The sequence below is a fragment of the Amphiprion ocellaris genome, chromosome 10, assembly GCF_022539595.1.
Source record: "Amphiprion ocellaris isolate individual 3 ecotype Okinawa chromosome 10, ASM2253959v1, whole genome shotgun sequence".
Taxonomy (NCBI): Eukaryota; Metazoa; Chordata; class Actinopteri; family Pomacentridae; genus Amphiprion; species Amphiprion ocellaris.
In genome coordinates, this window is record NC_072775.1 from 22,959,420 (window position 1) to 22,985,208 (window position 25,789).

General features: G+C 39.3%; 2 protein-coding genes across 2 annotated transcripts; both read left to right on the forward strand.

Moving 5' to 3' along the window:
• Positions 1 to 15,624, forward strand: stam (signal transducing adaptor molecule (SH3 domain and ITAM motif) 1). The gene is made up of 14 exons (XM_023265124.3): positions 1 to 369; positions 2,719 to 2,803; positions 2,994 to 3,069; positions 3,262 to 3,357; positions 4,011 to 4,157; positions 4,415 to 4,505; positions 5,064 to 5,259; positions 7,450 to 7,544; positions 8,695 to 8,783; positions 9,007 to 9,094; positions 9,249 to 9,303; positions 9,462 to 9,615; positions 9,881 to 10,002; positions 12,399 to 15,624. Exons 1-14 carry the CDS (start codon positions 330 to 332, stop codon positions 12,628 to 12,630), a joined length of 1,566 nt encoding a protein of 521 aa, XP_023120892.1. The 5' UTR covers positions 1 to 329; the 3' UTR covers positions 12,631 to 15,624.
• A 1,980-nt stretch (positions 15,625 to 17,604) lies between these two features.
• Positions 17,605 to 25,272, forward strand: tmem236 (transmembrane protein 236). Its single transcript, XM_023265135.3, has 4 exons — positions 17,605 to 17,943; positions 19,234 to 19,306; positions 20,763 to 20,886; positions 24,185 to 25,272. Exons 1-4 carry the CDS (start codon positions 17,690 to 17,692, stop codon positions 24,823 to 24,825), a joined length of 1,092 nt encoding a protein of 363 aa, XP_023120903.2. The 5' UTR covers positions 17,605 to 17,689; the 3' UTR covers positions 24,826 to 25,272.
• The last annotated feature ends 517 nt before the right edge of the window (positions 25,273 to 25,789 follow it).

Consider the following 25,789-nt stretch of genomic DNA (forward strand, 5'->3'; position numbering starts at 1 on the left):
TTTTTACGGTAAGGGCAATCTGCAGCTTCTGATTCATTTTCTCCAGTATACAAAGGACCAGAGACTGGCATTAGCAGGTGTTTGACAGGGACGGTTCCCTTCCAGTCAGGGACAGCCGTGTGTTTAATACAGGACCGTCTGTGCCATTACCCAGCATGCTCTGCTTGTTGCCGTCTGGCGAAGGAGTGACTGTGTAGAAAAGAACCAGCTTGCTACATTTGACATCCACGAAGTTGTCGTTACTATGCATTTTTATTGTATGAAATAATAACAAAAGGGAAAGAAAATATCTGGGGAAGGCCACATCTGTTGCTGTCGACATACCAGCGATGCCTCTCTTCACGACCAACCCATTTGACCAAGATGTTGGTGAGTAATCAGAACTAGAGGCTAATTGTGGTAAGCTAACTAGAGTAGCAGTGATCAGACAGCTTTGTTTTTGTTGTCCAGCTGTACCAAGTCTGCGTGTTATTTTCTGAAATATATTGCCAATGTAATACAGATTTGTAGTCAATATCGCCGGCTGTATATACTGACAGGCAGCAGTTCATGTTATTTTCTTCAGTATCTTATTTTGTTTGTGTTTTAATGTCATTCACTCACTTAGCCAGATAGCACTGTTGGCTAGCCTGCACCCTCATCTTACATTCAGCTTTAGCTAGCAAGTAGCAACCGAGGGCATCCTGAAATCAGCCAAGAGTTATTTTTCAAGTCATAATATGTTCATAGTGTGTTTGTTGGTCAAGATAACTATCAATAGAAGTGGGACACAGATGCTGTCATCAGCTTATTGGTGTAGCTGGCCAGCCATCAGCCTCATCATTAGCTGCCTTTCTGTATTCTATCGTGTGTTTGCTAACTGATATGATGAGCCTGACAACTCACCGTGAGTGGAAGCGAGACAGGATGCGGTTTAGTGTGAAACCATTATTTCACGCAATGTTTCCTCTCTTCTCTTTGTTCTGTGTCAACCGCTTAACGGTTTCATTGGCGTGTACAGTGTGCAAGTGTAGACAAAGTACACAAACGCCTTTCGGCACAGTAACATGCAAAGCATTCAGACCCAGCAGGTACTGCTGATCTGGTCAAGCTTGTGGTGGGTATGTTTAGACTGTCAGGTGGTATCTCAGCTAGAATAATCACATTCAGACTGTTCTGATTTTGAATCAACATGTCAGTAGGTGATTCTGAAGCACTAGAACTGACCAGCTATTACTAGACTAATGTGTGGATAAAATCTTCCTTTTGGTATTTGTGACTTCAGTTTGCAGTCTCACTATATATCCCTATACAGGAAAGCAATCGAGAATCTGTTAAAAAGTAAAGAATCTGAAATAAATGTTTTGTTTTTGCAATTTCAGCAAATTAAATTCCTTAGCTACATCTAAGTCACTTCATCACAGTTACATTCAAGCAACATTGCTCACAAATGTGATGCAGAAAGAGGTAATGAACAAATGTAGCTATGGAAATTCTTTTTAGACCACAACAGGCCTTCAACATTAAGAATTTTATTTGGATTTTATCATACAGGTCAAATTATCACAGCATTTTCTAAACGACCTGAGGATGCATGCAACAAATTCTCTTTATAAATATGATGTACTGACTCACTGATGTAAGCATTTCAAGATTCACAGTAGATGGCTGGAAACGTTTTGTGAGTCACCGTTATTCTGTGCATTAGCTGTAAAGTCAGCAGGTCAGAATGGCAGGATGACCAGAAGACAGCCATCAAGGTGCTTAACAAAGAGAGATACAGAGCTGTGGCTAACCAGCTTGAAATCAGTAAAACAGCTGTCCTTTACAAACTTAAAACAGTGCAGTATGACCCCACCAACAACCGCATAGGAAGAGACAGAAAACTTAATAATTGTTTACGCAGCTGTAGATATAATGATATCGCAAATTTTTATCTTCACAAACTGTTTCACGTAGTCAAACACCGATACCATGCTGTCCCTGCAATCATTTAAGCTTTTCAGTCTCATGGAATATATCACGGTTATTTTTGACACTTTGGCCAGTAGCTACTATATGTTCCAGTAACAACAACAGCTAAAGATGTGAATTCTAAGATTGGAAGGCAGTATGTATCAGCTTTGTAGGAGGTCTCACCTTCATCACTTTGGCTAATTCTTTTTTAATGGGAAAATGAGGCAAGGCAAGTCACATCCAAAGAGACTAGATGTTACACTGAATGCATGAACAGTGGGTCCATCAAACACTAAAAAATTATGTCATATGGCTAAGGGAGAAGTCTAAAAAAAACTGTGGTGATATATGCCAAAGACAGGGAAAATGAACTTGCAAAGAGGAACTCAAGATCACTGAATAATTCTTAATTCTACTAGCTCTTGTCTCCGATAAACTTCAAGGTAAATCAGTACACACATCAACCACTATGAGCTATGTGAAGTTGATATTTACTGCAGTGTTGTTGTACTTACTGGGGCTTCTGTTATATTTTCAGCCCTATTATTTTCTGTAAATAATACACCGGTTCTTTCACCGGCAATTTTGATAGAGTGTAATTTGTCAATACTAAAATGTTATTACACACAGCTTGCTACCACAATTTTTTAATTCAGTGAGGTTTATTATTCCTCAGGAAGGTCCTCTTCTTTGTGTCTGTCTTGAAAGTCATGTCATAAAGAAATTGCTTTAGCAATCTTTAAGATTTCTGCTTACGTTGCTTGTTGTGGCTCTTTCCTGCAGAGAAAGCGACCAGTGAGATGAACACAGCTGAGGACTGGGGCCTCATCCTGGACATATGTGATAAGATAGGACAGTCACGCACTGGGTAAGTGAACCTTCCCCCTACTAAGTTACACAAACACATTTCTGCATTTTAAAAATGGTTTTCCATGATTAAAATATGTATTCTGTGGTTGAAAGTTAATTCCAATAAAATTTACAAGAAAACATTGAAGGCGGTATCAATATGTCACTGTTCAGTTAATATCCTCAAACATTCCACTATTGTGTTGCAGGCCCAAAGAATGTCTCCGCTCTATAATGCGAAGAGTGAACCACAGAGATCCCCATGTAGCCATGCAGGCGCTGACTGTAAGCAGACTGTAATCAAACAGCCATGTTTGTTTTAGGTGTGAATGTTCAGTTCTTAAAGGCATTAAGCTGTGTCTAAGGGGAGAACCCAAATTTCTCATAAGTTATATCCTGATGTGTGCTGCATGTGTGTGTCAGCTGTGTGATTAATTATCAAGCCACATGTATATTGTGTGCCCTTTGTCCTCACAGCTTCTTGGTGCTTGTGTCTCAAACTGTGGGAAAATATTCCACTTGGAGGTGTGCTCCAGAGAGTTTGCCAGTGAAGTCAGTAATGTCTTAAACAAGGTATGTGGTCATTTTCACTTTTTATGTGTAATTCAAATACACCATGCTAAATATTACTCCACCAGAGTTATGTGACCATCGGCGTACGTCTGTCTGTCTGTCTGTCTGTCTGTCTGTCTGTCTGTCTGTCTGTCTGTCTGTCTGTCTGTCTGTTAGCAACATTGCTCAAAAACGGATTAATGGATTTGGATGTGGCAGTGATGCGGCTTATAATCTGGATTCACAGATTTGCTAAATATTTTTGTGTCATTGCGAGATAGCGTCACGGCGTCACTGTAACTATGACTGCAAGTGAACGCTACGTCAACTGCCTGCTGACGATCACGTGATTGCGATCCTGCTACAAATCCACCGCTGTGGACTTACAGGGACTTATCGGGTGTTTCCGAGTTCCATCAATTCCCGCCGCCTGTGACATATTTAGGTCACGGGATTCGGTATCCATACATAATGCACACATGCATAACACACGCCTGTGCTCACCGCAAGGTCATTTTTTATTAAAGATTTCATCCATTGGAAATGATACAATGACTGAGCAGCTTTGGCGGAGTACTGCGCTCTCTGAGTGCTTTTCTTGTTAGTGATTTCTTCAGATTAGGTCATACTCTATTCTTTTTTTCATGATATGCTTTTTTTTTATGTGTTTCAAGGGTCACCCCAAAGTGTGTGAGAAGCTGAAGGCCCTGATGGTGGAGTGGGCAGAGGACTTCCGTAACGATCCACAACTCAGTCTGATCTCAGCAATGATTAAGAATCTACGTGAGCAGGGTGTCACTTTCCCAGCTGTGGGATCCCAGGTATATGTAATATAGGGGATTAGACAAGTTTGATTTCAGCTGATTCTATACTGTCACTATTTAATGTTAAAATGCCAAAACAAATATAACATTTATATTTAAAATATTGTATTTATATAACAAAAATGTTTGAATTAAATGGTGACACTGATTTTTCTCTTGTTGAAAAGCTGAGACAGAGACTCATCCGTTTGTTCCTCTCAGTCATGAGTCTGAGTCATGATTCTCCTAAGCATATGATTATCGTCTTTTCCCAGGCTGCAGAGCAAGCAAAAGCAAGCCCAGCTTTAGTGGCAAAGGATCCTTCCACCTCAACAAACAAAAAAGAGGAAGAAGACTTGGCCAAAGGTAAAGAGACTTCGAGCTTGTAATAACTTTGCAAATGACTGAACTGCTTATGTAAGGTTTTCAGTATTCAGACGTCAGTGTAGAAATGCATTTGAACAGATATTGCACTCAAAAAATGCACACTAGCATCTCTGATAATTATTTACTGGCTTTGCTTAACTCTCCATTTATGCTGGATTAATGAATTGCAGATGTTTAACAAGGTGTAAGGCAGTGATACTCAGGTTAATAGGATGCTGGCTGACATCTCACCATTTTCTAATTCAAAATGAAAATAAATTAATTCACTTTGGATTTTTCTATTGGTTTGTTTATTAATGCCCCTTGGCTGTTACTCAATTTGGAAATAAATTACTTCAAAGAAGGATGAGTTATGAGTTAGTTTTAATAGGTTTATTTTTGATTCACTTTATCTAATTAATATTATGGTGTGTTCATTAACTGGCCCCTGGCCTCCTGTTATTTTGCTGAAGTCGCCTCAGGGCAAAGCAGGTTAAGCATCCCAGGACTTTCAAGGGCAAACACACAGTCACACATTTTTGTCTCTGTTGTGTGCAGCTATTGAGTTGTCGCTGAAGGAGCAACGTCAGCAACCGCAGACCTCCTTGTCGAGCCTTTACCCCAACACCTCCACTCTGCTGTCTTCACACAAGTCTGATGGTAGAAAAGTCCGTGCCATTTACGACTTTGAGGCAGCAGAGGACAATGAGCTCACCTTTAAGTCGGGAGAAATCATCACTATCCTGGACGACAGGTGAACTTATTCACAAGTATAAACCAGTACACACAGCAAACAAGAAATTGTTAAATATGTTGCATTCTAAGTTGGATGGTGTTGTAAAGCATCTTTCCTGTTGAAATGCCCTTTAAAAGGGCGCTGAATCTACCATCTACAAGAAAATACCTTTTAAGTGCCATGGTGTTACAGCTTAACCAGTCTGATGAACTGCATTTGGATTTTAAGGGAAACTGCTTATCAACTTTTCCAAAACTCATTAAAATATTCTGATGTTTTGGATGCCCTGATAGCTCAGCTGGCTGCACGGCGACTCATTAACAGGCGCTGTATTCCCTGATACAGTGGCCTGGGTTTGATTCCAGCTCACAGCCTTTAACTGCAGGTCTTCCCCCCATTCTTCTCCCTACATTCCTGTCTCCCTCTATTAACCTATCTAATAAAGTCAACAAATGGCTCAAAAAGTAATTTTAAAAAAAATATTCGGATGTTTTAAAGAAGCTAGAAACTCTGCAAATTAAGTTTTGAAACAATCTGCACATTTAAACTGATTGATATTTAATATGAGGTCTGTCTCCAGCACTGACAGGGAAACACATGAAACATAGGGTACGTTCCAGCACTCATATATCATACTACAAGGTGTCCCTAAAGTTTGGACACACAGGAAATCTCATTAACTATAATTTTTTTTGCCTCCACAGATTAAATATGGCTTTGTCGAAAGAACAAAGAGTTTAACTGGTATTTCTCAGTGGACATGAAGGATGGAGATATTAAAAGATAGGGTTAGAGTTAGGTAAGTGATTTCTGGGGCTAGCATGAATTTTATCCTTGACCAATTATTTAGTTTCTGCTGATACATTTGGTCATTCAGGAGGGGTTTGTCCATGACAGGAAACTTTTTAACCACCTTCACCATCGTAGAAAAGCCAAGTGGAATCCTCCTTGGATGACTTGCATTAAATTCATCTGCTATCTTTCGATATGTTCATCTTTCACATCCACTGAGAAGTACCAGTTTAAATCTTTCTTCTTTCGACAAAGCCATTAAAAAAAAAAAAAAAGATACTTAATGACATTTCCTATGTGTCCAGACTTTAGGTGCTTTATATAGTATGCTAGAGACAAATTTTATGAGTCTTAAATATAAAATAACTGGATGTCACACTACACCCTGTGGGAATTCCTACAGTATCCATGCCAGCATACTTTTCTGGCCATTCTGACACTCAGTCCTCTGCATGGTAATGTCACATACGTTACAGTGTCTCTTACAAGTAAAAACAAGCTTGAGCTGCTGAGCACGCACACACTGATAACGGCTCATTTTTCACAACAAACTTCAGCAGTCAAACTTTAAGGCGAGTTATTATAAGAAAGTACTATGTCCCTATTGCATTCTGCATGAAACAGTATGTACTTCATAAGGGGACCTATACTATGTACTTGAAGTATAAAAGAAAGACTATGTGATTAGGAAAGTTGCACCAGTTAGTAAAAGCTGTATTGTTAATTTGCCAAGGAACGCAGCGGAGTTTTCAGGTGATCGGTGTACGTTTGTCTGTCTGTCTGTGTGTCTGTTCGCTACATTACTCAAAAACAGATTTGAATGAAATTTTAAGGGAAGGTCAGAAATGACACAAGGACCAAGTGATTAGATTTTGGCAGTGATGCTGCTTATAGTCTGGATCCATGGATTTGTTAAAGATTTCTGTATCATTGCGAGATAGTAGTATGGCGTCACTGTAACTATGACAACCAGTGAACACTATGTCAGCTGCCTGCTGATGATCACATGATTGCGATCCTGCTACAAATCGACCACTGCAGACTTATTGGGACTTATCTGTCGGAAATGATAAAAGGAACAATTGATTAAATTGTGGGGGTGTTTCTGAGTCCCATCATTTCCCGCCGTGCACTACATATTTAGGTCATGCTATACGGTGTCCGTACGTAATGTACACATGCATAACACACACATGTGCTCAGTGCAAGGACATTTTGTTTGTGGGTACATCTATATTAAATGGCCACATTCCATAATGCCGTGATTTCTGCTACAAAGTTTTTCAAGATTTCAGCCATCTTAAACGATATAACGACTGAGCAGCCTTGGCGGAGTACTGCACTCTCTGAGTGCTGTTCTTGTTCTTCCTGTTTCAGTTCCTGTTCATCATTTGATCGTGCTTGTCTTTCTTTCAGTGACCCCAACTGGTGGAAAGGGGAAACATACCAGGGAGTGGGGTTGTTCCCTTCCAACTTTGTCACTGCTGACCTCACTGCAGAGCCTGAGATGAGTGAGTACACACACACACACACACACACACACACACACACTCCTTGTCTTCAGCTATGTCATTGCTAATCCTTTGATAGCCCTTTTAGTCCATTAGCAATATTGCTTTATAGATCTTGGAGTGGGAGATACTTTATCACTTACAGCCGGCAAAGCAATGCAAAGAGCACAGTGCAAATACAGACAGCACCGTCAAGATATTGGTGTCATAAACTGGAAAAGATAGATATGTTACTACATACATTCAACAACAATGCTGCCTGTGTTTCTGGGAAATCACTCGAAGTGTCAGATAGCATTTAGATTAATTTCCTTGTTGTAGAGAGCTTCATACTGCAAAATTATTTTTTCTTGGTAGCTACTGAACTGTTATTAAGCCATTCAACTTTCACATCCACATCCTGGCACTGTCTTGTAAACTGGTGCATGCTCTTTTTATTTCCTTAATTCCCTTCATTGCTGTCATAAAAATGTTTAGTCTTTGGTATAAGCTTCTTTTCTAAGCGTAAAGGTTGTTGCTTTTCGTATTTAAAATTTTGCACAACAGACATTTGAGGTCAGTTTAAAACTCACTGCTGTTCATGTAGTTGCCTGTACACACATACTGTACATCACCAGTTTAATGTTGCAGCTTAAGAAGTTCAATAACTGTGCGAGCCCCACAGGAAAAGATTGGTCATGTTGCATAATGGATTCTATAGTTAACAGCTTTGCTTTGTTGCCTTTTAATGGGAGTTTGTCCAGCTTCTTCATTACATCCAAATTGTCATTGCTGCAGCGTACATTTCCTTTGATCATTTGCCTGTACAGCTTTGTCAAATTCTTTTAGATGATGCTTCTTCATGTTTTATTCCTTCAAAACATCCATGCTGCACACATGCATTATACGATTTTACATTTTTTTTCACCATTATGTGAAACACTCAGAAAATGATGTCTTTGTGTTATGGTTGCTCTTTCATGTTATACTTTGTAGCACAAAGAATTACTTTCCAAATATTTACATGACAGTTTGCCAAGAGTGTGTGTCAGGTGGCACGTGTTTTCATCCGATATCTGGGTTGGTGTACTGATGATTGAGTTGGTGTATCCTTAACTCTTATGCTGTTGCTTTTCTGCTGCCACATCTGCTGTTACTTGGACATCCACAGTGAAGACAGAGAAGAAGACGGTACAGTTCAGTGAGGACATCCAGGTGGAGACTATAGAACCCGAACAGGAGCCTGTATTTATTGACGAGGTAATTTCTCTTCTGTGTGCACTTGCTTGCCATTCAGCCTCATTAAGACATTACAGTTGATACAGTAAATGCAGAGCTTCATTCTAGTACAGCATTTTAAAAATGACTACCAAACACAAAATTACAGTTGTGGACTATCATAGTTGAGGTCCTATATTTTAAAATGAATCAACTTCCTCTTGAGTATGTTGTAAAATTCCTCACCTTTACTGATACCTTCCAGGACAAAATGGACCAGCTACTGCAGATGATTCAAAGTGCAGATCCAACAGACAACCAATCAGACAGCGTTGAGTTACTACAGCTGGAAGGTAAACTGAATTTAAAGATGGAACTAATATAACATGAATCAAAGTGAAAGTGTATGTCGTAATAAATCAGAATTTCTTATTTTTTTTTGTAAAGGTGGATTATTTTTGGTTTGAAATGCAAGCAATAACTGTTTATGTTTGTTGTTTTAATCAGGTGCCTGCAATCAAATGGGACCCCTCATTGACCAGAAGTTGGAGGATATAGACAGGTACACTGGGATGCTTTACTCATAGAAAATAATGTTCTGAACTTAGGAAAGGGTAAGATTTTATGGGCAGACGTAACCATATGAAGTTCCAGCATTTAATAAACATTCATTGAAGAGAATCAAACTGTCTTTAATTGTGTGTGGGATTGTATCACCAGGAAGCACTCAGAGCTGTCAGAGCTGAATGTGAAGGTGATGGAAGCTCTGTCTTTGTATGCCAAGCTGATGAATGAAGATCCAGTTTATGCCATGTATGCCAAGCTGCAGAGCCAACAGTACTACATGCAGCAACCTGCCAACGCTGCACAACAGGTAAAGTCAACTGTACATTAATATTGCTTTGACATGCTGATAGAATGTTGCTGTTGAGTTGACTAATGATGCTACCAACCATGAATCAATGTTTTTTTTGTGGTTTGCTTGTGTTTCTTGTATGGTGTGTAATTTTTAACAGTGCTTCCATAATACAGATGATTACTGTACTGTGTCCATGCATTAAATTGTTATAAATTTTTCAAATGCCTTAATAGTTAATTAAGTCTCAGTATGGGCTGAACGTGCATGTTCACGACCACAGGTCTACCCCGGCCAGCCTGCATCAGGTTCATATGCCATGAGCGGTACTGGGGTGCAAGGTTATACTGTTCCTATGGAGCAGCTTCCTGCTGGAGCCCCTGTTCCTGTTCAGCCAGCTCCCAGGTAAGCCTCATATACATCTGTGTGTTGGTGTCCTAACACACTACAGGTTACTACCAGTTGTTGACATCATCATCATTTGTCATTTCCTCTTCTTTGGAATTTCAGTTTTCACTGTCTTTCTCTCAGTCTACTATTTCTCATAAACTTTTTTTCACTTATTTATACACTACAGTTCAAAAGTTTGGGATCACCCAGACAATTTCATGTTTTACATGAAAACTCACACTTTTATTCAAGTGCTAACATAATTGCTCAAGGGTTTTCTAATCATCCATTAGCGTTTCAACACCATTATCTAACACAATGTAGCATTAGAACACAGGAGTGATGGTTGCTGGAAATGTTCCTCTGTATCCCTATGTAGATATTCTATTTAAAATCAGCCTTTTTTTCCAGCTAGAATAGTCATTTACCACATTAACAATGTCTTGAGTATATTTTTGATTCATTTTATGTTATCTTCATTGAAAAAAAATCCTTCTCTTTCAAAAATAAGGACACTTGTAAGTGTCCCCAAACTTTTGAAATGTGGTGTATATGTTTTGTTAGCGTATTTACCGTTTTTCAGTTTTGCATGACAAATGTGCTAGAACTGTAAATTTTCTAGTATGGGTTGTTACTTTGCGCAAATGCAGATAGAAACCCACCTTGACTTGTTATAACATAATGAGTATATTGTGTTTCAGTATGATGTCTTCACTACAGTCAATTTTATGGCTAATGCACCGTCAAATCTGCTGCCATACTTCGTACTGTCAGTAAAATCTGAATTTAATTCTCTAATTTATCTCTATGCAAACTAAGGATGTCCCGATACCAATTATCAGACCAGTCTGCTTGATCGCAGTCAATCAGGGCAATTTAAGTTAAATGGTATCAGCATGAACCTATCCTTAGTTCATTATTTGTTCTTTGTTGTGTCCCCTGTCATTCAGGTATAATAAAATTAAATATATATTCTTAATATGCAGCGTCATCAATCAGTAATCAGTTAATTATTCCTACAAATTGAGTGTACTGGATTAATACAGTTTTAAGTCAGACATATGGTAGGAATCACAAAGGTGGCTGTCACATATGCTTTTGGGATACTATTGATGCCAGCTTGAGTTCATATACAGCATTGCGCTGGCCAGATTTCATTCAACATTCATTGTGTCATTGTGATTGTGGCCCTTTACTTGCTAAACCCCCACCATGCTTTTTGCTTGCTAGCACATTAAACAAACAGGAAAAGCACTCAGAGAGCGCAGTACTCCGCCAAGGCTGCTCAGTCGTCGTATCATTTCTGATGGCTAAAATTTTGAAAAAATTTGTGGCAGAAATCACGGCAACATGGAATGTGGATATTTAATATAGCTGTACCCACAAACAAAATGTCCTTGCGCTGAGCACAGGTGTATGTTATGCATGTGTATGTTACGTACGGATACCGAATCTCGTGACCTAAATACGTAGCAGGCAGTGGGAAATGATGGGACTCGGACACACCCCCACAATTTAATCAGTTGTTCCTTGTATTATTACAGACAGACAGACTCACTCACTCCTATAACCCTGTCGTTCTTTGGCGGAGTAAAAACTTGATCGGGGCATCTCTAACACAGTAATGTTATACTCACTTTTGTAGTTCTACGTTTCTTAAACAGAAATACTTTTGGTTTTGTTCATTCACAAATTATGCTGCCATCAGTTTCACTTTATACAGATGGTTAAAGTTAAACAGCTCAAATCACACAACCCCTCCCATTTGTGCTTGGCTTTTTTTCCTGCAAAAGTGAAACATTGGTGGCTTGTATTGCCAGTAGCTCAACAATGCTCAAAACCAGCACAGTAGCAATTACTTTGTGAATGAAAACAGTATTTATGTTATAAAGAGAAACTCAGAGCAGCAGGAGGTGGGGGCTGGAGGGGCTGGAGTCTATTCCCACCTGGCTTAGGGTGAAGGCAAGGGACGCCCTGGACTGGTCGCCAGTGTATCACAGGGCTGCACATAGAGACAAACAATCACACTCACATTCACACCTATGGACAATTTAGAGTTACCAATCAACCTCAGCATGTTTTTGGACTGTGGAGGAAGCCGGAGAACCCGGACAAAACCCACGCTGAAGAGGGAGAACATGCAAACTCCATGCAGGAATCCCAGGATCCCAGGAAGGCGGGGATGCGTAAAATAGAAGCATCCCGTCAAATTTAAAATCCCCTTATAATTTATTGATTATAGGTCCATGTCCATATAGGGTGAAGTCTAGATCCGGACTCGCATGTATGTAGTGGATGAAACAAATTTTAGTAATCAAATTACTCGAATAACTGGAGGAATCATTTCTGCCCTATTAAGGAGTCAACCTTCCTGAAATGTACTAATTACTTTTTCTTTATTCTTCCAACAGTGACGTCCATATGTACATGGGCCAGCCGCCAGTCTACACTGCAGCTCCAGGCAGTATGGCCCCAGCAGATGTTCAGTCCTACCAGAACCCAGCCAGCGCCCCTGGCACCGCACCATGCACAACTCCTGCAGGCATGACGCAGACGGCAAACTACAGCACCCCTTCCGGCACGAGCATAGCACCTTCCTCAGACGCCCCACAGGCCCCTTACTCAGAGAAAGCCTTGCTATAGGGCCCCCAGAGCTCGCCGTTATCCTCACACCTACACACACACATGCATCAGACCTGATCAAATAGTTGTAGCTAATTTTCTTCTTTAGGATTTCTTTTCATCATGAAACACCAGATGGGTAAGAAAAAAATGCAGATAGAGTAGAATAACACTGACATATGGCACACTTTTAGTTTTATTTGACAGGTACAGTTAAATACGCAGTTACACTTCTCACTCCAGCTTTAGAAGTGATCACAAGGCTTGGATTTGAAGAGCGTACTCTGGATGCTGTGTTCCGTTTAGGAATGCATTTGATTAATTATGTGTCTAGATTTTCAATTTTTCTGCATTTTTAGCTGACTCGGATGTGAAGACAATGAGCAGCTTTTGGTTACACTAAGTCAAGTTTTGGTCTTCATTCAAACCAGATAACTTCTAAACCTAGATCTGATAGCAATACATGCATTATCCATTTTTATGTAAGAGGCCTGACATTTATTGCTTCATTTTTATGATCATCCTGTTGAAAAATTGTGGTAACACTTTCTTTATTTCATCAGAAGCTTACAGGAAAAAACTACATAATTTTGCACTAAAAAGTTCTGTTAGGCATTAATCTGTCAACATGACAAAGTTGTGTCTAAAACAATATTTATTAGTGATCTAATATTGGATACTATAATCATCATAATTTGGAGTTGCTTGTTTGTAGACATATTTCAATTTGGGATCTATTGTTTGCCTCTTTATATGTTATATTATCAATCCATTCAACAGTTGTTTCAGTGTATTATTATTATAATTAGTACCAATCCAATAGTTCTAACCTTGTAGCTTCTGAAAACAATCTTTACCAAATGTCAGGTCTCTTCAGAGAAAAATTATCATTGACAAATTGCTTTGAGTAAACAAGTGTAACTGTAGCCAGTTTATCCTAAACACAAAATACATATGCAATTACTATTTGATCAAGTGTGAAGTACACAAAGGCATTCCCTTGGTATGCACACTGGAGTGACGCACACAGTACACACTACAGGCAGATGTAGAGCGGTGGGTGCTCTCACAAACACAGTTCTACTTGATTCACACATCCTCAGTAGGGCGCGATAATTTACCTTCATTCAAACTCTAACACAATTAAATCCACAGTATGCCACAGCCTTCTCACCACTTAGAACAACTACAGTGCTAATAGTGTCACAAAAAAGGGGCGTTGACTTACGTTTCTTTCTTTTTAAAAAAAAAAAAAAAAAAAAGACTTTTAGCTAAAACCATTACGCTACTACTCCATTCTATATATGTTGTCAACTTTTAGAAGTACTGAAACTGAAGCCACTTTGTTTTTTGGAGGGAAAAGAAACAAGAGGAACTGAAGCATGCACATGACTCTTGTAAATACTGTAATGAACTAGTCGTGAAGCCGGATGATGACCTCATGGGTGGCCGTATGTTAGCGCAGCTCCGGGTGATTCTCTCAGCCTTAAAGGTGAACTCTGCAGTCAGGTTGTTCTGTCCAGCTGAATTTAAGGCGTAAAAGCCAAAGAGAACAAAGTGTAAAAATGCTCACACGCCCCAAAATACCATGATTTTTAAAAAAAATATGATTGACTCCTTACTTCATACTGCAGAGTTTTCCTTTTCAAACTGAGCTAGTATTGCATCCTTTTTGCTGGATGCAGGCTTTGCTCTGTCTCCATCAGGAGCTGTACTGATATACTGGTACCACAGACTTGGATACTAAGGGGAGGACTCTGAACCCCAGTGTCTTTCAAGCATCTCTTTAGTCAGTGTTAAAAAAATGAATACTATGTTTTTTTTGTAGTGCATTTTAATTTATGTTTTGATTATTGTTATGATATTTTAAATGGAGAACCAGTGCAGGATGTACGTATTCAGAGAATAGGGCAGAGTATGTGATATTCTGCTTAACTTAGTTGTATATTTAAATCGCTCACTTGAGAACATGGATATTTTTCTCTGTGTTTGATACATGCTTATTGTACTGTAGGGTCAAATGGTAATGTGAAAACTAATTGAACCACCCCCACCCCATGCGTTTTAAACTTGTTCTTTCTCAGAGCTGTGTTAACACTAAAACAACTTCTACCTGAAGCAGAGCTGAAGTATGGTTTCTAGTATTCTGGACAATTCAAGTCAGAATTTGTGAGCAGCTCTTAACCAAAGGCTCCCTAACCTCACCAAGTTAGTGACACATGAAGCATTCAAGCTCAGATATGGTAGCTACTTCATATACTCTACCATAATCCTAAGTCTGAGTGATTTTTATGGCTTCTACATGTTCACAGTCTTTGGAAAAGAGTTCATGTTTACAAAAAACTGATGGGATTGCAACAAGCTAGTGAAACAGGAAAATGATGTATCTGTTGTATTTAATAATGAATGATGCTACATGAAGGAATTACGAAGCTTTGAAGTAGATTTTCCAGTTGCAAGGCAAATCGATGTGCTATTCTGACAAATTTGTGTCATTTACATTTCTCTTCAGATGTTGTATTTCAAATCTGCTACCCCTCACCACCACTGTGCTGGTTTAAAAATATAAACAACCCACATCTTAAGTCTGGAACCTATGATTTTTACTCCTCCTGAACTTTCTTTGAGCATTAATATAACTAATTCGAAGATAAGAAATCTTATTCTTTTTTGCTGCCTTTAACTAAAAGCAAACGTGAAATAACATCAATCTGTTTTGTTCAAAGAGGGTTGAAAATATCAAAGTAGCAGCTATTCTGGGACCATGCAACCAGGAGCCAGTTTATCATCACACATCATATCTAAATGTAACATCTTGTTGCACCGCAGTGTTGGATTGCGGCCCCAATATAACTTTCTTTTGTACAGGATTGAGATGCTGCCTGTTTTTAAGTTTCGAACAAACATTGTTGTAAAGGTTCTGTCTAAACTTGTACCCTGCTGTTTGTATGTATTCTTTTAACCATACTTATTAATTGGTATTCACAATAAAACCAGGCCAAATGTACAGAATAATCTGTTTGACTTTACTTTGCTTGATTCTCATCTTTTTTTTTTTAGTACATAAATCTAAGACTGATGGGCTTTTAAATGATGTAGAATTAGGTTTTAAGTGCATTTTGAGGACATTGTTAATGCTCTGAAAACAGAGATGAAGTGGGACAATTGTTGTCATTTCAGGTGACACATTTCTATATTTGTGTTTTTGTCTACGTGTTTCACTGTTTTGATGTGGGTGATATACAGCTGGGAAAAAGTTGGCATCACATGTTCAAAAGTTTGGGGTCACTTACAAATGTCCTTATGTTTGAAAGAAAAGCATTTTTTTTCTATGAAGATAACATTAAATGAATCAGAAATACAGTCTAGACATTGTTAATGTGGTAAATGACTATTCTAGCTGGAAACAACTGATTTTTAATGGAATATCTCCATAGGGGTACAGAGGAACATTTCCAGCAACCATCACTCCTGTGTTCTAATGCTACGTTGTGTTAGCTAATGGTGTTGAAAGGCTAATTGATGATTAGAAAACCCTTGTGCAATTATGTTAGCACATGAATTAAAGTGTAAGAGTTTTCATGGAAAATCTGAAATTATCTGGGTGACCCCAAACTTCTGAACGGTTGTGTATTTCCATGCACCAAGCAAGAGTCTAGCAACATGTGAATCACTCTTGCCAGGCCAGTGTAAATCAAGATCAGACCATTCCCACACAAACATACAACCCCGATGTGTGTGTTTAGCTCTTTAAGATCTCTTCCACTCATGAGTTCAGATGTGTAATAAGATAATGTCTATAAATTGTGTCATCTGGGTGTAATTAGCTTAAAAAAGTATTACCACTGGAAGTATTACTTCCTCCTCATTGAAGTATCAACAACCTAGGAATATATACACTATGCTCAGCCAGCAAAAGGCACCTGATCCAACCACCACAACAGGGCTGCTCCATCTTCTCCTCTGTGGTTCCCCGGTGGTGGAACGAGTTCCCAAACTCCGTTCCATCTGCAGTGTCTCTCAGTCTTTAAGAAAAGACTAAAAACCCAGCTCTTCACTGAACATATTTGCACTTGACAGACTGCAAAAAAAAAAAAAAAAGAATCCCATTACATTTCCACTGCCTGTAGCCAGCACTTATCCATCTTGTTTTCTCCTGACTAGATCCTTGCTTGTGTTGTATCTACTCTTGGATGTACTAACTTTGGATAAAAGTGTCTGCTAAATGAAAGTGTAGAATTATATATAAATATTTCAAGATTTCACATGGCACTTATCTAAGCCGTTCTAGCTCACTCAAAATTAAGCTAACAACTAAAAATGTCCCTCTTTAATAGGTGAATGTGAAACGTACTTAAACTCTGTATGTGCACTGATAATACATCTTTAATAATAGAACACTGTTCAAAATCCAAGTTACAAAGTGCTTAACAAAGCAACATAGTAAACCATGCAAAAATCTGGTGTAGAACCTGTTTAATGGGGAACGTTTTCTAACTTTTAATGTTGGTGATTTCAGGAATATTTGATGTTATTGTGGCTTTTTTGTTTTTGAAAAAGTTTTCAAATTGCCCTCTGCCTTGCCACTAGATGGAGATGTGTGTGTGTGAGAGTCCAGTGGGGCTGGATGGGTGTTTTGTTGGGCAGCCTGTGAGTATACCAGTGATTTTCAAAGTGGTTCAGTGGTTTCAGTTTGCATTATTCACTGTGTTGCAAACTTGACATCAGCTTAATACAAAGTTATATATGTGTATTTAAAATGTATTATTATTGATATTCATGCCTATTTATAAAACACCTGTTAAAGTAGACATGGATCTCAGTGTAACACTGTCCTTTAACAGTTCAGGCTCCATGTAATTTTCTTCTTGAAATTATGGGATAGGAGTGCTCTTCTGTCTGTTCCCATAAAAAGACAAGCATGACCACCTCATTACCTCAGCAATAAAAGAATACAGCCTCCACTGCAGTGTAAGCAATGTCAGTGTGCAGAGTCCAACGGCTCCACTGGCTCGTTTTGTCGTAGATGATTAGAAGTCTGTAGCTCCGAGTTCAGACCAGCAACTGGTGTTCAGGGATCATGCCCTCAAGGAAGACGCTCAAGCTCATCCTGTATGAGCTGCTGCAGTTTGCAGCGCTCATCACACCTGTCTTTGTGATCATGGAGAGGTTTGCTAGCCTCATAAGTAATCTAAAAGAACTAAACCGGACAACTTACTGGCTGGTAGTGGCGGCCTCCATCGCTTACATGACCTCTGTGACGTTGCTGGTGTGGGTTCCTCTCAAATATCTGACCCTGAAGCAGCGGAGGTTCATCACTGAGATCACACAGTGGTAAGTTGAGACCGACTGAAAGAAGTTTAGGGTCACAGTCAAGTATCTTTTGTCATTTTTAAGGCAATTTTTTTCATTGGTGCTTGATAAAATTGAAACAAGAAAAGCACTCAGAAAGCGCAGTACTCTGCCAAGGCTGCTACTTTTGACGGCTTAAAATACTGTTGCATATTAATCTTAAAGCAAGACAATGTAACTTTTAAATGAATTAATGACATTTTGTCCTAGCAATGGAAAGTTGAGTTTATAAGCTCAGTTCGCTGCTTCTTCATGATGGCCAGTGGTAGTTCTTAAATTATAGGATTCTTCTGGCTCTTCTCTCTGCTGCTGTTACTGACTTTTAACATTTATTCATATGTCATAAATAGTTGAACAGATGCTTTTTGCTCTGAGAGGTTACATGGCCGCACTTCATTCTACAAAGTAACTATAAACTATTGATAGAGGATATACAGTACCAGTCAAAAGTTTGGACACACCTTCTCATTTAATTGTTTTTCTCTATTCTCATGTCTATTTACATTGTAGATTCTCACTGAAGGTGATTGATGTTTTTTGCAACTGCTCTTGGAGATACATTCAAATTTGTTACAATTTTCCAGACTGACTGACCTTCAGCTCTTAAAGTAATGATAGACTGTCATTTCTCTTTACTTAGCTGATTGGTTCTTGCCATAATATGGATTCTAACAGTAATCAAATAGGGCTGTCAACTGTTTATCAACCTGACTTCTGCACAACACAACTGATGGTCCCAACCCCATTAAGAAGGCAATAAATTCCACAAATGAACCCTGAAAAGGCACACCTGTGAGGTGAAAACCATTTCAGGTGACTACCTCATGAAGCTCATGGAGAGAATGCCATGAGTGTGTAAAGCAGTAATCAAAGCAAAGGGTGGTTATTTTGAAGAATCTGAAATATAAAACATGTTTACATAATTCCGTATGTGTTCATTCATAGTTTTGATGCCTTCAGTGAGGATCTAAAATGTAAATAGTCATGAAAATAAAGAAAAATCATACAATGAGAAGGTGTGGCTGGTACTGTATGTATATAAAATGTACAGTGTTTGCCTCAGCAGTATTGTGGAGTAAAATTATTAGGTAGCATTAAATGAAAATATTCTGTTTTCTTACAGCTGTCCTCCTAAGTTTGGCAACAACAAGACAGAAAGTAGTATATGGAATGAGAAATAGATCAGCTCTTCTTAGAAAAGGAACAATTATTCATCATAATAGGAGGATCATTATGCAAATGTGAATTAAAATAACGTGTTTTATTTTTCAGGAGACCAACCACGCTGGCATATCTCTTCCTGTGTACATTACCATGCTTTGCTATTTTAATAGCCAGCTCCAAGGTAATGTCTTCAAGACTGATTGATCTTGTCAGCAAGGAGCACCTGTTGGTGTTTTGTGCTGTCATGCTCTGATGGGGTCCTTGAAGGGGCACATATTTGTTGTAAACAGTTCATTTGTGGCACAATGACCCTCTTGAGTAGGAGAATGTGTTAAGGCACTGTAATTATTCACTGAGTGACGGTCGACACGGCACATTGCACCACAGAGAAAGAAAAGCATCACTTGTCAACAGCTCTCCCTTCTCTTCCCTCTCTCTCTCTCTCTGTCTCAGTTTACTTATTTGCCATGCAGCCAAAGATTTTCTCACCATGAGCTGAGCAATGTTGGAAGACCTATTTAGCTCCTTTATTTAACCATGAATATCATACATTAATTCTAAATTTAACCAATACAAATAAAAGTTATGCATTCAAAATGCTGCTGTGATAAAGGATGTTTTAGCAGCAGAATACAAGTAAAGTGAAAGTACTCAATACATAGAAACATGATTGTGACTGTGTATTTTTAATCCATGACATAACTGCAATGCTAATACTGATGAAACCATGTACGTTTTACTGCTGCAGATACCAGGTGGAGCTACTTTTTACCGCTATATTTGAAGTTCATCTACTGCATTGGTTCCCCAAAAAGGCCCATCCTAAGACTCTGTTTTTTTGTTTGCTTGTTTCCTGGTGTAATATTGGATAATGTTTTTCTTTGGTTGAGGAGCCAACAGTTGACAGATGCCTGACAAGGAGCCAAAACTATGCAGCGATTATTTTTCAAGAGGTCTCAAGCCAAAAATGTTGAGAGCCACTGACTTAGACATAGTATTTTGTAATCTTACTGTATGTCTCTTTTATGTAAGACATTGATATGAAAAATAACAAGCCAGTGCAATAATAGAGTAAATGTACTTGGATACTTTTCACCACTGGCACTGAGAAGGACTTTGGCACCATCACTATTAAAAGAAGGAGGCAGAGGAAATGTGTCCACCGTCATGTGACCGTGCCATCCTGTCCTGAGGTATTCAGTAACCCACAGGGAACATAACAGGTTGGCCATTAACCCAAACTGTGATACCGTCCATCGCTCTAAAAGCACAGGAATTTTTACTCATGTTTTAAACTGTGTCTATAACCATTTTATCCACAACACACAAACAAGACTGAATAAGAGCGTCTTAGCACAAAGACTTGTCAGACATATTTATGCATCTAATAGTCTTAATCTTCTTTTAAGGGGTGTTCAGCAGTAGCTTATCTCTGTAATGGTGGGGCAGTAAAATCTGATGGGTTCATAAAACCTGGAATGCAGGAGCTCCTCTTCGTCAGTCCAGCCAAATATTGTAATGAAGCGTTTCAATTTTTGTTTCGTCCTGTCTTACGCCTCATGATTTCTAAGTGCCAAATCAATAAATTCAGCTACTGAGTTCACATTTCATTTTGCTGTTACTGTCATACTGTACAGGTGCAGGTGGACAACGGAATACGGCTTGACCATTTCGCTGAGTTGCCAGTTTCCTTGGTGCTTTCCTGCCTCGTCTGTGTGGATATCATAGAGAGGATTCGACCCTGCAGGCTCTTGGGTCAATGTAAGAGTCAAACTCACCGAGTTCATTAAAAATGAAACCATGTCAACTGTATGTTGTGTCATACTGCATGCTCTGTGGGAGTAACTGTCACACTTGCATTACCAATAAAAAGTTTTAGAACAACTCAATTTTACCAGTTTTTTATTGGAAGCTATGCATGTTAATGTCTCATTGTACTCTGAAATGAAAGCATCGAACAAATAAACAAATGAAGTTAAAAAAAATCAATTTAGAAATCAAAATGTATTCTAAACTTTTGACTCATCAAAGTAGCCACCTTTGGCAGATATAACAGCTGAACACACTCATGGCATTCTTTCCACAATGGAAATCAAATATTCTTTGGAGAGTTCTTCCAAACTCTGTTGCAGAAGTTCCCATAAATGTGTGGCACTTGTAGGTTGCTTTGTTTTCACTCTTCTGTCCAGTTCATCCCAAACCAGCTCCATGGGGTTTAAGTCTGGAGACTGTGCTGCCACTCCATGTTTTCAGTCTTACCATTTTGTTCCTACCGTAGTTGTGGCATAGCTTGGACTGATGTTTTGGGTCATTATCTTGCTGTAGGATGAACCCCTGACCAACTAGGAACATACCAGAAGGTACTGCATGGTGCTGCAGAATGCTGTGGTAGCTGTTTTGGTTCAGGGTTCCTTTCCGTTTCATTATCTCAGAAGGCTCCAAAAATAGGTGTATTTTGATAATATTTACAGGGAAAAACATACATTTCAGTTTACAAACAGAACCGTTAATGTCTACAATCATTTTCTTCAAACCATCTCTCTTTTTAAATCCAAATAAGCATTTGTTTATTATTCATTCATCAGAAGAAACTCTATGTATGTACCGTTTCATGATTACCTGCAGAAAAAGGCCTATTGTTTTCCTGCTAAGCTTACTTGCCACAGACTGACTAAATGTCCATTGTCACATTACAAAAGTCACATCATCAAATTTCCAGTAAAACAGATGTGATTACGCCACAGTGCAATATTACTTAAATGCAGAATGATTGTATCATTTCTCAATAACTGCATTATTTCTATGTTACCGCTACAGTTTTTGCTGTCATATCAAATTGAAAACTAACAGTTTTGATGCAGAACATAGAATCAGACATTCAGGCATATAAATGTCATCTCTCTGACACATTTTGCAGTCCCATATCTTGACACTCCTACTTCACTGTGGCAGTGCTGTCCAGGTTCATACCAAACATGGTGGACCCCATCAGAGCCAAACTAAACTTCTTGGCCTTCATGTGATGCTACATTCATCAGGGTTTTGTTTGTTGGTCTTTAGAAAAAGTTTTGTCTTGTAAAAATTTCGCATGGCAGAGCAGTCAAGAGTTGGGTTCTTGGCCTATAAAGACTGACGTTATGCACTGTCCTTGATGCTGTCTGAACTGTCAAAGAAACTCCCAGTTTAATTTGATAAATCCTGTGCCAAGACTGAAGCACTGAAAGTATGGCTCTGTCCATGGTGCTACTAGTATGGCTTTCATTAGTGGTACTATGGCTCACTCTATATCTCCTGATTACTGCGGCAGCTGTGTTTTGAGTGGGTTTTGGTTGTAAATTTTTCTATAACAGTTTCAGTCCTTGTGAAGTCACATATTTTTTTCTATTCGATTCAATTCAATTTTATTTATATAGCACCAGTTACAGGTCAAATTGTGTCAAGACGCTTTGCAGAACCCATATGCCAGAGCAAGCCCTAAGGTGACAGTGGCAAGAAAAACACCCTTTTAACAGGGAAGAAACCTTGAACAGAACCCAGCTTTTTATGTGGGGGGACCCATCTGCCTGCTGGCCGACGGGTTGAGAGGGACAGAAGAGGTAGAGAGGTAGAGATAGAGGTAGAGGTAGAGAGGTAGAGGTAGAGGGGTAGAGGTAGAGAGGTAGAGGTAGAGGTAGAGGTAGAGAGGTAGAGGTAGAGAGGTAGAGGTAGAGGTAGAGAGGTAGAGGTAGAGGGGTAGAGGTAGAGAGGTAGAGGTAGAGGTAGAGGTAGAGGTAGAGAGGTAGAGGTAGAGAGGTAGAGGTAGAGGGGTAGAGGTAGAGAGGTAGAGGTAGAGGTAGAGAGGTAGAGGTAGAGGGGTAGAGGTAGAGAGGTAGAGGTAGAGGTAGAGGTAGAGGTAGAGAGGTAGAGGTAGAGAGGTAGAGGTAGAGGTAGAGGTAGAGAGGTAGAGGTAGAGGTAGAGGTAGAGGTAGAGGTAGAGAGGTAGAGGTAGAGGGGGAGAGGTAGAGGTAGAGAGGTAGAGGTAGAGGGGGAGAGGTAGAGGTAGAGAGGTAGAGGTAGAGGTAGAGGTAGAGAGGTAGAGGTAGAGAGGTAGAGGTAGAGAGGTTGCTCTGGAAATTATTTTCCATGTGGGGCCATGCTGCAGACATGAGATAGACACAGTCCATAGGTCCAAACTGAGAATGTTCTGCATCTCACAGCTCATTTTAAAACTATGTCCATGCAATTAGGCTGTATTCACTTTTGTTTTAATGATCACAGGTTTTCTAACTTGTGATACTGATAACAGGTGTATTCCACTTTGGGGCCTGCATTGTCATTATAGTCTTTCGAAAGTTTTATTTCTTTATTTCTTTCTTTATTTGATTCTGTAAAAGAGGAAAATGCTGCATTTGTCCGCTTAGAATGATGAAATTTTAGAAATTTGAAATCATTTGACATTTAAGTGATTTTGCACAGGTGTGTACTCACTTCTATCCTGTACATACTCAAATTTTTCATGGTACAACGATTTGGCTTCCTAATGTTTATTGATCAGAATAATGTCCTTCTCAGTGATGGAGCATGTTTAAAAAATAACCATTCCGAAACTGAAGACTGAATGCCACACTGAAATTGTTGTTATAAAGGATCTATATATGCCATTTTCAGTTTGTCCATGGACTGCCACTCTTTCTATTCCATGCACATTTGTTGTCAGGCAGCCACAGTAAAACACCAATAACCAGCACATTACCAAAACTTTATAAGGGACAGGATGTTTGGTGATTAGTTTGAGAAGCCGATCATTTGATTGTTCTTTGACTCTGTATGTTGAAGAGTAAAACTACTGTAACTCTGTTCAGTCATGGATTTAATTTTACAATCTCCTCTTTAGCAGCTGATGTCATTCCGACTAAAGAGTTGTAGTGACATCAGTTGCATGGCTTTTTTTCAGTTTTTTCATGTTATGGAAAAAGACAAAAGTAAATGACCAGATCTCCTGAAACTGGTTGGACTCTAGGATAATCATAACTCCATCATATATAGTATGCAGCATAACATCTGGTCTTGTCTTTTGCAGCAGACAACCAGGATCCTGACTTTGACATGTCAGGCCCCGTCCTCACCCGCCTGGAACAGGTGACCACCGTATCAGGCCAGTTGCACCCTGATGAAGGCCAGAATGGTTTGACCCAGGGCCAACCAGTGGCCAGCAACGGCAGCATCTCAGGCAGATGGCAGAACGGCACTGACTCACCCAGGCGTTCACCGCTCAGCGCTCGAGCAGCCGGCACTGCTTACTTGTACTCCCCATCATCACGTCTCCAGTCCTACTCAGGTCATCTGGGCTCCCTGTGGAGGAGGGATGGAAGGTCAGAGCTGTTTGTGGATAGTTTCCTGTTCTGGTTCGACACTGTGGAGCTGGTGAGAGTGGCAGGATCGCCAGCTGTCTTCTTCTCAGCCTGGGTGTTCCCGGTCTACATCCTCGCCTTCCTATCTACCCTCCGTATGATTATCACCCCTCACAGCCCCTTGTTGTCCTCAGCTGGAGTTGCTCTGCAGGACTTTCCTTTCTTTGTCATTCGGGTTGCTCTGATCGTTGTCTTTGGTTTTATAACACCTGTGTTGTACCTGCTGAAAAACGTGCTGGTATGCCTGACTTTTATCTACTTTACATTTTTGACCAAGCTGCGGATTTTCAGAAGTGAGACCATGTTCTGAGGAGGAGAGACGCATTCTGCTGTTGATGAAGGAGCCACTTGGATTGTGGATGGTTGAACAGTTGGTATTGGTGTGTGGAGAGCAGCACAAGAGAAATTTGGTGCTGGCACTGATTATGAGGAGCAGCATGTTTTGAATTTTACCGACTTGCAATGCATTGAAGAGCCATTCAAACCAAATCAAAGCGTAAAAATGATTGTGGATTTAAAACAAGGAAGGGTGTGTAGGTGGGAATATTTGGTAAGACAATGCTTTACATTTTTCTGTGACATATTTGAATCCAGATGTATTTATTAATACTTAAGTTGATGTTTATCTGCTACATTAGTCCTTTTGTATCTGTGCATTTGTTAAAATGCTACAAAAAGTAACAATAAAGCATATTTGTTTTAGACAAAAGATTTTAAGCCATTTCCACCTATATTAAATAAAAGACCTTGGTTTAAACACTAGTGCCAATATTTTGATGATGTTGGGGGACACTGTGCTATTAAATATTGTCATAATAATAAATAGTGAGGTGATTGTAAGGAAAGGATCAGTTACAGAGAATGAACACCCAGTTCTGATGTTCAGCTCTCCCGTCTGGACCTTCATAAAACCAGCTAAGAAATTTAGAAAAAACAACAACATCAAACAGATAAGAAAAGAACAGCAGGCAGAACAACACTGAAACTCTTTATGAAGCTGGAGTCTCTAAGAAACGTGGAAGGATTTTCTCTAAGTAAAACATACATGTACACTTAAGACCAAGAAACACTATGAGACAAAAACTAATTCAACCTAAGGATAAAACACCCACACATAAACTGAACAAAGTTAGATATGCAGTCCAATCCAGCAAGGAGATCACAGACCTATATGTAGGGGGGCTAAACAGCATCTCCATAGGTGTGTAGTACACATGACTCAGAAGTGTACCTGCATCTGAAGGAAGAATTTTGGACAGACATAGATGGTTTGA